The sequence below is a fragment of the Garra rufa genome, chromosome 13 (genome assembly GCF_049309525.1).
Source record: "Garra rufa chromosome 13, GarRuf1.0, whole genome shotgun sequence".
In the NCBI taxonomy this organism is placed as follows: domain Eukaryota; kingdom Metazoa; phylum Chordata; class Actinopteri; order Cypriniformes; family Cyprinidae; genus Garra; species Garra rufa.
In genome coordinates this window covers 41,744,724-41,758,083 of record NC_133373.1, presented here as the reverse complement: position 1 = coordinate 41,758,083, position 13,360 = coordinate 41,744,724, and the positions used below count along the sequence as shown (strand labels likewise).

The 13,360-nt window shown below is 33.6% G+C and overlaps 1 protein-coding gene across 8 annotated transcripts in view; it reads left to right on the top strand.

Annotated features, from left to right (window-relative positions):
* mark3b (MAP/microtubule affinity-regulating kinase 3b) overlaps window positions 1-13,360 on the top strand; it is an 86,561-nt gene that overhangs the window by 68,416 nt on the left and 4,785 nt on the right. For 2 of the 8 annotated variants that reach the window (XM_073816351.1, XM_073816353.1), the window contains exons 15-18: window positions 2,447-2,626; window positions 5,005-5,274; window positions 6,764-6,790; window positions 12,740-12,784. In XM_073816351.1, the coding sequence (XP_073672452.1) occupies window positions 2,447-2,626; window positions 5,005-5,274; window positions 6,764-6,790; window positions 12,740-12,784 (522 nt within the window). Of the gene's footprint in view, window positions 1-2,446; window positions 2,627-5,004; window positions 5,275-6,763; window positions 6,791-8,250; window positions 8,331-12,739; window positions 12,785-13,360 lie in introns of all 8 variants that reach the window. The other 6 variants (XR_012338090.1, XM_073816355.1, XM_073816352.1 and 3 more) reach the window with 6 other exon arrangements.

Here is a 13,360-nt window from a genome sequence, read left to right as displayed (position 1 = left end):
CTGTATTTATTTAATAATTATATAGAATATTATAGTTATATAAATATGATATTAAATAAAAAATATATAATATTATGTCATATTTTTAAAATATAATATACATTTTAAAAAATGTATAAAATTTATATAATATTTTTAAAATATAATATAAATTTTAAAAAAATGTATAACATTTTATTTTATAATATAAACTTTTTACCAAGTTGTGCAGCCCCTCTTACATGCCATAATTTATTTGACACATCATAAGCAAAAAAAAAACACTATAATGCTTATCTTTTTTTTCTAATCACCAATCACTTCTACAGGCTGTACTACAAACTTGAATATGCGCAGTGGAAATTGTAGAGGTCAGGAATTATTATTATGTTCCATAGTGATGTGATCGTGTTGTCTGTATATATTGATGCATTTTCTGGGGGAAGATTTGTGGAAATACAGATGGAGAAGATGACACACATAGGCACAACAGGACATGGTCCCTCCGGATTCATTTGAGATGTTTGCATTACACTTTTTTTGAGTTCACAAAGAGACCTCTGTCCTGCTGACTCACGCCAATGACGTATCGCAAAAAAACAACGGCCAACCTTGCTGTGCCAGTCTGCCATGCTGAACCGCTTAGCTTTGCCATGCAGTCCACAGAGAGAGACAAACCATGTGCTGAATACCATATTAGGGATACACAGAATTCAAAGTCACACACCCAGTCAACTAGTCTCAAAGGGATACTTCAATCAAAAGTGAACGATTAATCATCCTCATTTCATTGTTATACACTACTGTTCAAAACTTTGGTTCAGGGATCCACAAAAATATTAAGCAGCAAAACTGTTTTCAACATTGATAATAAGAAATGTTTCTTAAACAGCAAATCAGCATATTAGAATGATTTCTGAAGAATCGTGTGACACTGAAGTCTAGAAAAAAAAAATAATCTTTGGATGACAGGAATAAATTACATTTTAAAATCTATTCATATAGAAAAGTGTCATTTTAAATTGTAATAATATTTCGGAATATTCATGTTTTTACTCTATTTTTGATTAAGTAACTGCAGCCTTGATGAGCATAAGAGACTTAAAAAATAGGGATGCACCGAATGTTCGGCAACCGAAATTATTTGGCCGAAAAGAGCAAAAAAAAAAGCTCTTTCGGTGTTCAGCTGAATAAGCGAAAAGGCAGAATAAACTATACCGAGCAATGACTAGACACGATCAAATAGAGGCGTGCACTAATGCAGCAAACATTTCGTGGAAGCATTAAAAACTGTCCGAGAAAGTCTTCCATGAGAAGAGAAAGGGGTGGTTGTTCCTGGTTACTGTATGATGACTGAAATGGCCTTAAACATTAGTAAATAAACTACAGAACGTTATGTATTCTAATACACAAATTGTACGTATTCCGACAGCTCTGCACAAGCTGATGAGAATTATTCATAAATCTGCTGCTGTCAGCAAAAAGTAGTAGCCTACTGAGGTCCTCTTGTGGGTTTCCGCCAAAATAAAAGTCAACATTCATTAATGTTAGTATTGTAATTTTACTGTTGTTCTGTAAATAAAATAAAAAAGTAGCACAAAAATAATGATAACAATCATTACAACAGCTCTATTAATACATTTATTATAACATTCTCCTTCGCTCAGCAAGGCTGCATTTATTTGTACAATAAAAACACACCTGATTCAAGGGGGTCTTAAAAATGGCCAAAGAATATTATTTTACTAACTTATTAATTTTAAGTTAAATTGTGCTTTGTTGGTAGGCTATAATGTCTACTAGAATGTTTCAAATGTTCAGTATTAAATAAATATTTTTAAGTTGTTGTTTTGTAATATATTTTTTTCTCTAAAAAGCAAGACAAAACTGTACAAATCAAATATTGGCTATTTAATTCATAATTTAAATTGGCAAAATACTTGGGGGAAAAACACGTGTTCCATAATCGGCCATTGGCCTTCGGCCCAGTGTGTAATTTTGTTCGGTTTCGGCCAAGAATTTTCATTTTGGTGCATCCCTATTAAATACATTACAAAATATTACAGAACGCAAACTTTTGAATAGTAGTGTACTTTTGGTCCATAAAGTGAAAGTCAATGGGGTCCAGTGTTGTTTTGGACTGGATTGGCGTTCATTAAATTTTATGTTCCACGTAAGAAAATAGTCACACAAGTGATATAAGAGTGAGTAAATGATGCAGACTTTTTATTTTTTATTTTGAGTAAACTATCCTGTTAAGCTAGTCCTTTGTAGGGGAGTTTACATCAGACACACATTCACATTGACTAGTCAGTTTCGAAAAGATTAGTTGACCTTGGATCCACCCGTATCCTATATTCCTTTCTCTTTCTGCTCACAGTTTTTATCTCACATGCTCTGCTTTCTTCGTAAATACTATGTCTGATCCATCCCACTGCTGTTTATTTGCCCGCCTGCCGTTGGCCAGCCTGAGTGAAATGTCGGGATGTGTCAGCACGAGTCCAACGGCATACGCCGTTGCTCTCGCCAGCTCATCGGCCTCAGTCCGTCTGCGCCACCAAAAGGCCACCTCCCTCTCGGCCTCCGGACACACCTGCCGCGCCACCTTGCCGCCCAACGACGGCACCTCTGATCTCTTCAGGCCCAAGTAAAGACGAGTTCAGCGTCTGTCTCTAATCTTAGTGTGTCTCTCCATCGCACTCCTCTCTAACGCCCTCTGACCTCTCTGCTGTCTGCGTCTTTGATTTCCCACAACCCTCATTTTATCCCTCTAGTGTCTCCATCCAATCCAGGAGGATTCGCCGTGGAGCTTCCGTTGCATTTTAGCGTTTGAGGAATTCCTGCATCTTCCCATTTAAACCGTTGACTAACTTCCTTGTGTCTAAACCCACTAATATAGGATATAAACTACATTAACCTAGTGAATGACTAGTGAAAGGACTGTTGAGATGATTATAGTGTGCAAGAAACGTATGCAGATTAAGAATTTTGTTGAACACAGATTGCTGGGGTTAAATTAGTCGCTATTAAAGTCGCTATTATAGATATTCGTTAGTTTTTAAATGTAATATACTATATGCACTACCAGGCAAAAGAGATTTTTAATGTTTTTAAAGAAGTCTCATCTGCTCACCAAGCCTGCATTTATTTGATCCAAAGTACAGCAAAAACAGTAAAAGTTTGAAATATTTTTACTATTTAAAATAACTGTTTTCTGTTTCAATATATTTTAAAAATGTAATTTATTCCTGTGATTTCAAAGCTGAATTTTAGCATCATTACTCCAGTCACATGATCCTTCAAAAATCTGAAATTCTAATATTCTGATTTGCTGTTCAAAAACATTTATTATTATGTTGAAAACAGCTGAGTAGATTTTTTTCTGCATATCAGCATATTAGAATGATTTCTGTAGGATCATGTGACACTGAAGACTGGCGTAATGATGCTGGAAATTTAGCTTTGATCACATGAATAACTTACATTTTAAAATATATTCAAATAGAAAACAGTTATTTTAAATAGCAAAAATATTTCACAGTTTTACTGTTTTTGCTGTACTTTGCAAATCTTTTTAAAAATCTTACCGTTTAAAAACTTTTGACTGGTAGTGTATGCCACTTAAAAAATATGAACTAACAAACCTGTAATAGTGACTTGACCAGTCAAACATTTGTAGAATGTGTTCATAATTAATCTGAGGAACTAAATTTGTGGTTGCTGTGCTTGGAAACCTGTGTGAATTTGAGGAGAACTGACTACATACATCCACTTAAAATCAAGAAAACACTGCTTTATTAAAAGCAGTCACATAAATTATTTCTGAGAAAAGGTCTAACCTCATTTGTTTGCTGTTTTTGTTACATTCTGTTGTAATATTCAATGAGGTATAAAATTGGCTTAAAGGGATAGTATTCAAAAATGCTAATTCTACCATCTGTGCTATTTTAGTGTTATTTATATTCTGTTATATTATTAATACTTTGAATTGGCTTTTATATTTTATATATATTTTTTATGATTTTTAGATATTTTGGTTTTTGTTGTTTGTCTTTGTTTTAATTTAGTTTTAATTTATTATTTTTATTTTAGTTTTGGTAATTGTGGTGTTTTTTTTATTTTTTTATTTTTTTATTTAGGCCTTATTTCAGTTCGCGAAAATTGTTTTTAATACATTTAGTTTTAGTTAACAATATCAACACTGCATTATTTACTCAGCCTCATGATATTTCAAACACACATGGCTGTCTTTCTTTGGAAGAGCACAAAAGAAAATATTTGTTGTTTTAAAATGACTTTGAAATATGAAATATTCACTGTCTTTGTAAAGACAACAAAAATGCTGTTTTGCTGTTTGTTTCTTGCTGTTTTCAACAAATAAAAGGAAGTCATTCAGGTTTGGAATGATATGAGGATGTTAAAGAGATAGTTCACCCAAAAAGGAAAATTCTGTCATTAATTACTCACCCCCATGTCGTTCCAAACCTGTAAAACTTGTGTTTATCTTTGGAACCAAAAGTACAATAATTTTGATGAAATCCAAGAGCTTTCTGACCCTGCATAGACAGCAATGCAACTGAAACATTCGAGGCCCGGAAATGTAGCAAGGACATTGTTAAAATAGTCCATGTGACATCAGTGGTTCAACCATAATTTTATGAAGCTACAAGAATACTTTTTGTGCGCAAAAAAAACAAAAATTAAACTATTTTAACAATGTCCTTAATAGCTTTCTGGGCCTTAAACGCCCGCCTATGCAGGGTCAGAAAGCTCTCGGATTTCATCAAATATCTTAATTTGTGTTCAGAAGATGAACAAAGGTCTTGGGTTTGGAGCAACATGAGGGTGAGTAATTAAAGACAGAAATTTCATTTCTGGGTGAACTGTTCCTTTCATTATGACAGAAGATTTTAGGTAAATCTATCCCTTTAAGTGTCCAAAGGCCTTCTGGTTGTACATGTAACCAGCGCTGTTTGCTGATTTCCCTATCTCATCATATTGTGTCCCTGGTTCTTCCTTCTTTAGTACGAGCGCAGCTCAGACGAGTCAGCGGAACCCCGGTGCCTCCACCCACAGCATTAGTAGCGCGACTCCTCCGGACCGCCTGCGTTTCCCACGGGGCACGTTGAGCCGCAGCACTTTCCACGGAGGCCAGTTGCGGGAGCGACGCACGGCCACCTATAACGGACCCCCTGCCTCGCCAACCTTATCGCACGATGCCACGCCACTCTCACAGTCTCGGAGCCGCGGATCAACAAACCTCTTCACAAAGCTCACATCCAAGCTCACACGCAGGTAAACAAACACTTCACCCTGAGTACAACTATAACAAGCCATTATACTCTGGGGAACTCTATTTTCAGTGGAATAAGAATGAAAATGTTCTCATTTGGAGTTTTGGAATTTTAAATATTTGAGTATTAGAATGCAACAGTTTCTGCCGAGGAATAGTTTTTAAAAATCTTTTATATCTCACAATTCTCATTTTTCTTGCACTTCTAAGTTTATATTTCGTGGTTTGGACTTAGCATCTGGCATTTCTGAGTAAAGAAGTCAAAATTGCAAGATATAAACACAGATTTGCAAGTTTTATAATTCAGAATTTGCATCTCATAATTTTGAGTTCACACTATCAGTCGAAAGTTTTTGAACACTAATATTTGTAATGTTTTTTTTTTAAAAGTATCTTCTGCTCATCAAGCCTGTATTTATTTGATCCAAAGTACAGCAAAAACAGTCAAATTTTTTAATATTTTTACTATTTAAAATAACTGTTTTCTATTTGAATATATTTTAAAATGTAATTTATTTCTTTGATTTCAAAGCTGAATTTTTAGCATCACTACTCCAGTCACACGATCCTTCAGAAATCATTCTAATATTCTGATTTGCTGCTCAAAAACACATTTATTTTTAATATTATGTTGAAAACAGCTGAATAGAATTTTTTTTAGGTTTCTTTGATGAATAGAAAGTTTAGAAGAACAGCATTTATCTGAAGTAGAAATAAACATTATAAATTAAATAATTTTATAAATGTCTTTATCGTCACTTTTGATCAATTTAAAGCATCCTTGCTTAATAAAATATTAATTTCTATAATTTCAGAAATATTTCAGAATTGTACTGTTTTTGCTGTACTTTGGGTCAAATAAATGCAGACTTGGTGAGCAGAAGAAGCTTTTTAAAAAACATCAAAAATCTTACTGTTCAAATACTTTTGACTGGTAGTGTATATCTCACAATTCTGTCTTTTTTCTCTGCATTCTGAGTTTACATCTCACAATTCTGTTTTTTTTCCCGCCTTGGAATAAAAAATAAAGATGATTGTTACTTTGTATCTCCCAATTCTGACTTTTCTTCTCAGAATATTAAGTTTATCAATTCTAAAATTCTGAAAATTGTGAGAAACACAGTCAGAATTGGGAAATATAAACTCAAAATTGCAAGAAAAAATTGCACAATTATTTATTTAGTTATTTTTATTCTGTGGTGAAAAGACGCTCCCATAATAGTTTTATTAGTGCTTCCTTTAGTATGGATAAAGTGTTTGTTGTTATTTTGTAAACCGCTATTATAAAACTACTAAAGAATTTGAATTAATTTAGTAGCTGTTACTTATTTTTCCAACACTGGATGTTATGCTGCATTTTTTGTCATGTTAGAACTATTTATAACAATAGCAGATCAGAGGCAGTGGCATTAGATCCCCTGTATTTCCCCAAGAGACGATACATCTTCTCTAGATGTTGATCAATGTCTCTTTTTTCTGTTTCTTTTGTAGAAATATGTCATTCAGGTTTGCCAAAAGGTAGGACCCTCGACGGGCTGTGCGCAGTTAACTAGCTCTGAAATCTGAAGTTTAACTCTTAACCCTAGTGTGAAGACATTTTCGATTAATCGCTTGTCACTCACCTTTGAAACACTGTCTCTTAATCGCAGTGCAACTGAGCATGCCTGAGACTTCTGCTGTTTTTCTGATGAGCAGCACCTGACAGACATTACTAATCACTCATGCATGCCTTTTTACAGGACAACTGAGCACAGTAGATTCATTAGTCTTCTTACAGTTTTCAACATTAGAGCCACATTTTCCAGTCACACCTTTTATCTTCAAGGAAGGTTGTGTGTGTTTTGTACAGTGAGATGATAAACTGCAGCATTCAGTAGTGGGAACATTAGTTCGATGATGGTTTTTCAGTCAGCCATGAAGTATCCAAACTTTTAAACTGAAATAATGTTGTTTTGCTCTTTAATTTATATGTAACAGAATAAAAACATACCTAGGTCGCACTCTGAAATCAAAAGAAATGGGAAATTGTTACTTTAAAAAAAAAAGAAAAGTTATTAGTCTATTATTATTATTATTATTATTTTTTTTTTTTTTTTAGAATCTGGAATTTATTTTTGCAACATATTTAAATATATTATTTATTTATATTTATTTATAATTATTATAATATAGTATAATACATAATTAAATAGTTACTTTTTTTAATAAAAAAGTTATTAGTCTGTTATTTTGTAATTTATATTTATTTATCTTTTTATTTTGGAATCTGGAATTTATTTTTGCGACTTTTTTTGCAATTTCTGCCACATTTTCCCACAAAATTTCCATTACTATAATGCAAAATCTTGTTTATATATATATATATATATATATATATATATTTATTTATTTATTTATTTATTCATTCATTATGTTGGCATTTTAATATATTATAATAGTGTAATATAATTTTGATTAAAACTATTATAATATAGTATAATATTTATTTATTTATTTATTTTTATTATGCTTAAATTAAAGGCAGTACAGCAATTGCTACTGTGATATAAATACTTGATCATTTAAATATTAAATTAACTTTTAATAACAATTTAATCCTTTTTGCTTATCAGTAATGAGATTTTTTTTTCTGCATTACAGTAATGAGAATTAGGCAGGAAAACATTCTTAATTCACATGAAAATGTTGTGCAAAAGTCATTATCGACCTAAAATAGTTTTTCTTTTTTCTTTTTTTTTTTCTTTTTGCAAATTATTAAATTTGGCATAAAAAATGTATTTTGTTTTATTTTAATGTGACATATGGTGTGTTCCTGACAGGTTTCATGAGACGTATATAAGTCATCATTACCATATACTGTGGTATATCACTTAAAAATTCAACTTTATATATTAATATACTCTGACGATAAGAAAAGAAACGCATTAATGCATTTCCTGCGATACGGTAACAGACTTGCTCTTGGTTGTGTAATTCAGGCCACCCTACTGGGCTCTTAATTTAGCAGCTGACAGATGTGGCGATTGAGAGGGGTTCTTACAAGATTTCTGGAGTGAAGGTACCAAGATTGCCTTTTGCGATAACCACCCACTCCCAATTTTACCCTCATGCTCCAGAATCCACCTCTAGTAGCATTTGTACAGGATTTTCTGATTCCAGCTCTTCCTTTTTTGACCTTCCCAATCATGTTGTTCCTCCAGGTAGTCTCGCAATCCCAGCGCTTTCATTCCCACCAGTGCTGTTATGACATCAACAGATAACAGTTTGCTTTTCGATGGAGAATTTGAGATTTTTTTTCTAATCCAGGAGTTGGTCAGGTGACCCTTTTGAAAACTCTTGTTCTTTATCAGTGAGAAAAGTTTATCATTTTTAAAGAATATTCTAGGATATATACAAGTTAATCTCTATTGACAGCATCTGTGGCCTGCTGTCGATTACAAAAGAAAGTAAATCTCACTTGTTTAGATACAAAAATGTGACTTTTAAAATATACAGTAACTATAACATGGCTGATTTTGGATGGCCGTCATTTTTTTTTTTTTTTCTTTTGCCAGAGATACTATCAATAGAGATTGTACAGTCATGGCCAAAAGTTTTGAGAATGACACAAATATTAGTTTTCACAAAGTTTGCTGCTAAACTGCTTTTAGATCTTTGTTTCAGTTGTTTCTGTGATGTACTGAAATATAATTACAAGCACTTCATACGTTTCAAAGGCTTTTATCTACAATTACATGACATTTATGCAAAGAGTCAGTATTTGCAGTGTTGGCCCTTCTTTTTCAGGACCTCTGCAATTCAACTGGGCATGCTCTCAATCAACTTCTGGGCCAAATCCTGACTGATAGCAACCCATTCTTTCATAATCACTTCTTGGAGTTTGTCAGAATTAGTGGGTTTTTGTTTGTCCACCCGCCTCTTGAGGATTGACCACAAGTTCTCAATGGGATTAAGATCTGGGGAGTTTCCAGGCCATGGACCCAAAATTTCAACGTTTTGGTCCCCGAGCCACTTAGTTATCACTTTTGCCTTATGGCACGGTGCTCCATCGTGCTGGAAAATGCATTGTTCTTCACCAAACTGTTGTAGGATTGTTGGAAGAAGTTGCTGTTGGAGGGTGTTTTGGTACCATTCTTTATTCATGGCTGTGTTTTTGGCCAAAATTGTGAGTGAGCCCACTCCCTTGGATGAGAAGCAACCCCACACATGAATGGTCTCAGGATGCTTTACTGTTGGCATGACACAGGACTGATGGTAGCGCTCACCTTTTCTTCTCCAGACAAGCCTTTTTCCAGATGCCCTAAACAATCGGAAAGAGGCTTCATCTGAGAATATGACTTTGCCCCAGTCCTCAGCAGTCCATTCGCCATACTTCTTGCAGAAGATCAATCTGTCCCTGATGTTTTTTTGGAGAGAAGTGTCTTCTTTGCTGCCCTTCTTGACACCAGGCCATCTTCCAAAAGTCTTGGCCTCACTGTGCGTGCAGATGCGCTCACACCTGCCTGCTGCCATTCCTGAGCAAGCTCTGCACTGGTGGCACTCCGATCCCGCAGCTGAATCCTCTTTAGGAGACCATCCTGGCGCTTGCTGGACTTTCTTGGACGCCCTGAAGCCTTCTTAACAAGAATTGAACCTCTTTCCTTGAAGTTCTTGATGATCCTATAAATTGTTGATTTAGGTGCAATCTTAGTAGCCACAATATCCTTGCCTGTGAAGCCATTTTTATGCAACGCAATGATGGCTGCACGCATTTCTTTGCAGGTCACCATGGTTAACAATGGAAGAACAATGATTTAAAGCATCACCCTCAAGTCTGCCATTCTAACCCAATCAGCCTGACATAATGATCTCCAGCCTTGTGCTCGTCAACATTCTCACCTGAGTTAACGAGACGATTACTGAAATGATCTCAGCAGGTCCTTTAATGACAGCAATGAAATGCAGTGGAAAGTTTTTTTCGGATTAAGTTAATTTTCATGGCAAAGGACTATGCAATTCATCTGATCACTCTTCATAACATTCTGGAGTATATGCAAATTGCTATTATAAAAACTTAAGCAGCAACTTTTCCAATTTCCAATATTTATGTAATTCTCAAAACTTTTGGCCACGACTGTACATTGTATTTAACCCATAATATTCCTTTCAGAAGTTACAGGATGCAGTGAGGAAGCTGTCCCAGTGGATGCTGATCATTTCTCACAGGCTGTTTGCCTTTTATTGTTGCCCCATAAGAGCACTCCTGACCGCTGCTCACTGCCCACGCTGCTGCATGACCTCTCCCAATCGCTTTTACATATTCTGTTTTGTATAATGGATGATTAATGTGCACTTATAACTGAATATATCTATATTTAATGTGTTTTACGTAGCATTAATGTCATAAAAAGGGAGAGTGGGTTCAGAATTGTCAGTGGGTTGTGTGATCCAAGTAATCTAGTGAACTATGCATTATCACATTAATATGCATTTCGAAACCCATCATATACAGCTGCCTGAAACTAAAAATATGCATTTTATGCTAGATTTTTTTTTAATTTACACTACTAGTCAGTTTTTTTTTGTTTTTTCAAGAAGTATTTGATCCAAAGTACAGAAGTAAATTTTTTTTAAATATATTTACTATTTCAAATAACTGTAATTTATTCCTCTGATTTCAAAGCTAATTTTGTAGCATCATTACTCCAGTCACACAATCCTTCAGAAATCATTCTAATATCGTGATTTGCTGCTCAAAAAAAAAAAATATTATTAGAGTTTTTTTCATTTATTTTTTGATAAGAAAGTTCAGAAGAACAGTATTTATCTGAAATAAATATCATTTTTTAACATTATAAATATCTTTATCATCACTTTTGATCAATTTAAAGCATCTTTGCTAAATAAAAGTATCAATTTCTATAATTTCTTTCCCCAAAAAAGAAATTATTAGCTTTTTATTTTCAGATAAATGCTGATATTTGGATCTTTTAATACATCAGAGAATCCTAAAAAAATGTACTCTGTGTGGGCAAAACTGTAAATATTATTATTATTAATAATAATAATAATAATAATAAATGTTTCTTAAACAGAAAATCAGCATATTAAAATGAGTTCTGAAGGATAATGTGAGACTGAAGACTGGAGTAATGATGCTGAAAATGTAGCTTTGATCACAGGAATAAATTACATTTTGAAATACATTCAAATAGAAATCAGTTATTTTAAATAGTAAAAATGTCTCACAATATTACTGCTTTTGCTGTATTATGGATCAAATAAATGCAGATAATTCTTTAAAAAAACATTCAAAATCTTACTGTTTAAAAAACTTTTGATTGGTAGTGTATATCTAAAATATATTTATTTAATTTATATTTCCCCTGAATACATGTCATATACTATTGTTTGGTTTTTAAAGAAGTCTCTTTTTTGCTCCCTCTATTAAAGTTATAAATAAAGAATATAAAAGTAATATTGTGAAATATAATTGTAAATATTACAATTTAAAAATACAGTTTTGTCTTTTAATATATTTTAAAATGTAATTTATTTCTGTGATGCAAAGCTGAATTTTCAGCCATTACAACAGTTTTCAGTCATATGATCCTTCAGAAATCATTCCCATTTTTTCAGAAGTCTTTGAATAGGAAGATCAAAAGAAAAGCATTTATTGAAATTTTGAAATTTTGTAACATTCTAATTGCCTTTACTGTCACTTATGATCAGTCTTGATGCATCCTTTCTAAATAACAATATCAAATCTTACTGTAGTGTAAATTTACCATGAAATGTTAATTAAAGCAGCTTTCCCAAAAAGGAAGTGTGTCACATGATTTGGGGTAAGCTGCGCCAACAACAGCTTTCAGCCTCATTCTCATCATATAATTTAAGAGCACATATCCTGAAATATTAATTAACATGCTTAATGAATAATGAATATTAAATATTTATAATTATCAATATTAATTGTAAAACTTTAGAATTTCTTCCAGCCTAGAAGACAGCAGCCTGGATAAAAGTTGCACAGCTTATCCCACACTGCCCCACACCATTTTTTATAAAGGAGATCTTCCATTTTTTTATTATGCGAAAGCCCTTTCTTTTAAATCATGTTTTGTCTTTCTTACCAGACTAAATGAGCTCAGTTGTGTCCACTGCATGAAATCTATTTAGAACAGGAAGTTGAATCATAGGGTACAGAAAGGGTATCTCTAATACCCTCTGTCTCCTCCTCTCCCATGTTATCTCTCCACACAGGTCAACTTTAAGTGCATGTCCAATATTCCTCTCCACTCACACAGGAAATTGTATCTGTTGTTGGCGAACGCAACATTGGCTTTGATATTTTCTCTCTCTCTCTCTCTTTTGTCCTAGGATGTCTGAAAAGCTAGTGTTGTCTTATCTTCCTTTCCTCAATCAGCCAAGTCTCAGATTTTCTTGCCTCTAAACTATTTCTCTCTTTCTCATCCTGTTTTTTTAAAGAGTGCCGGCAGAATGCGATAGAAATGGGAGGTATGAGGATTCAAGGTGAGACAGGACATCTGGTTTTACAGTTCTAATTTTACACTATCATTTCCCATCTTTTGGACTTTTTTCAGTTCTAACTCAACCTCATTGTGGTGAATAATTCTTTACAAACATGCATAACCTGGCATCTGGCTGAATTAAATACCAGTGAGCCTTTTATGAGTCTTAAATAGGCCAATGAAGTTAAAATATGTTCTGTGAATATTAATTTTTTGATCTGTCACAAACTCAGTAAGCATTTGTTTGCATTGACATTTATCTCTATTGCTCTGCCCCCTTGTGGCAAAAAGAAGAAAATACAACATGATTATTAGTGCTGTTTAAGGCAAAGAGTTGTTTAAAATCACACCTCAAAACCAGTTTAATGAGGGTTTTTTTTTTTCATATTCTTATTTTGGCACTCTTGAGTTGCTCACTGCACTGTTTCTGTATCTCTGCATGGGCATTTTTGTGTTCACTGCATGTCAAATGCACTCAGGTGCCTCAGTGCATGATGTGTTGTCACTGAAAACAGTGAAAAGATGTATAAGAACTTGTGAAAAATATTCATTTAAACACACCAGCATCTTCACAGTG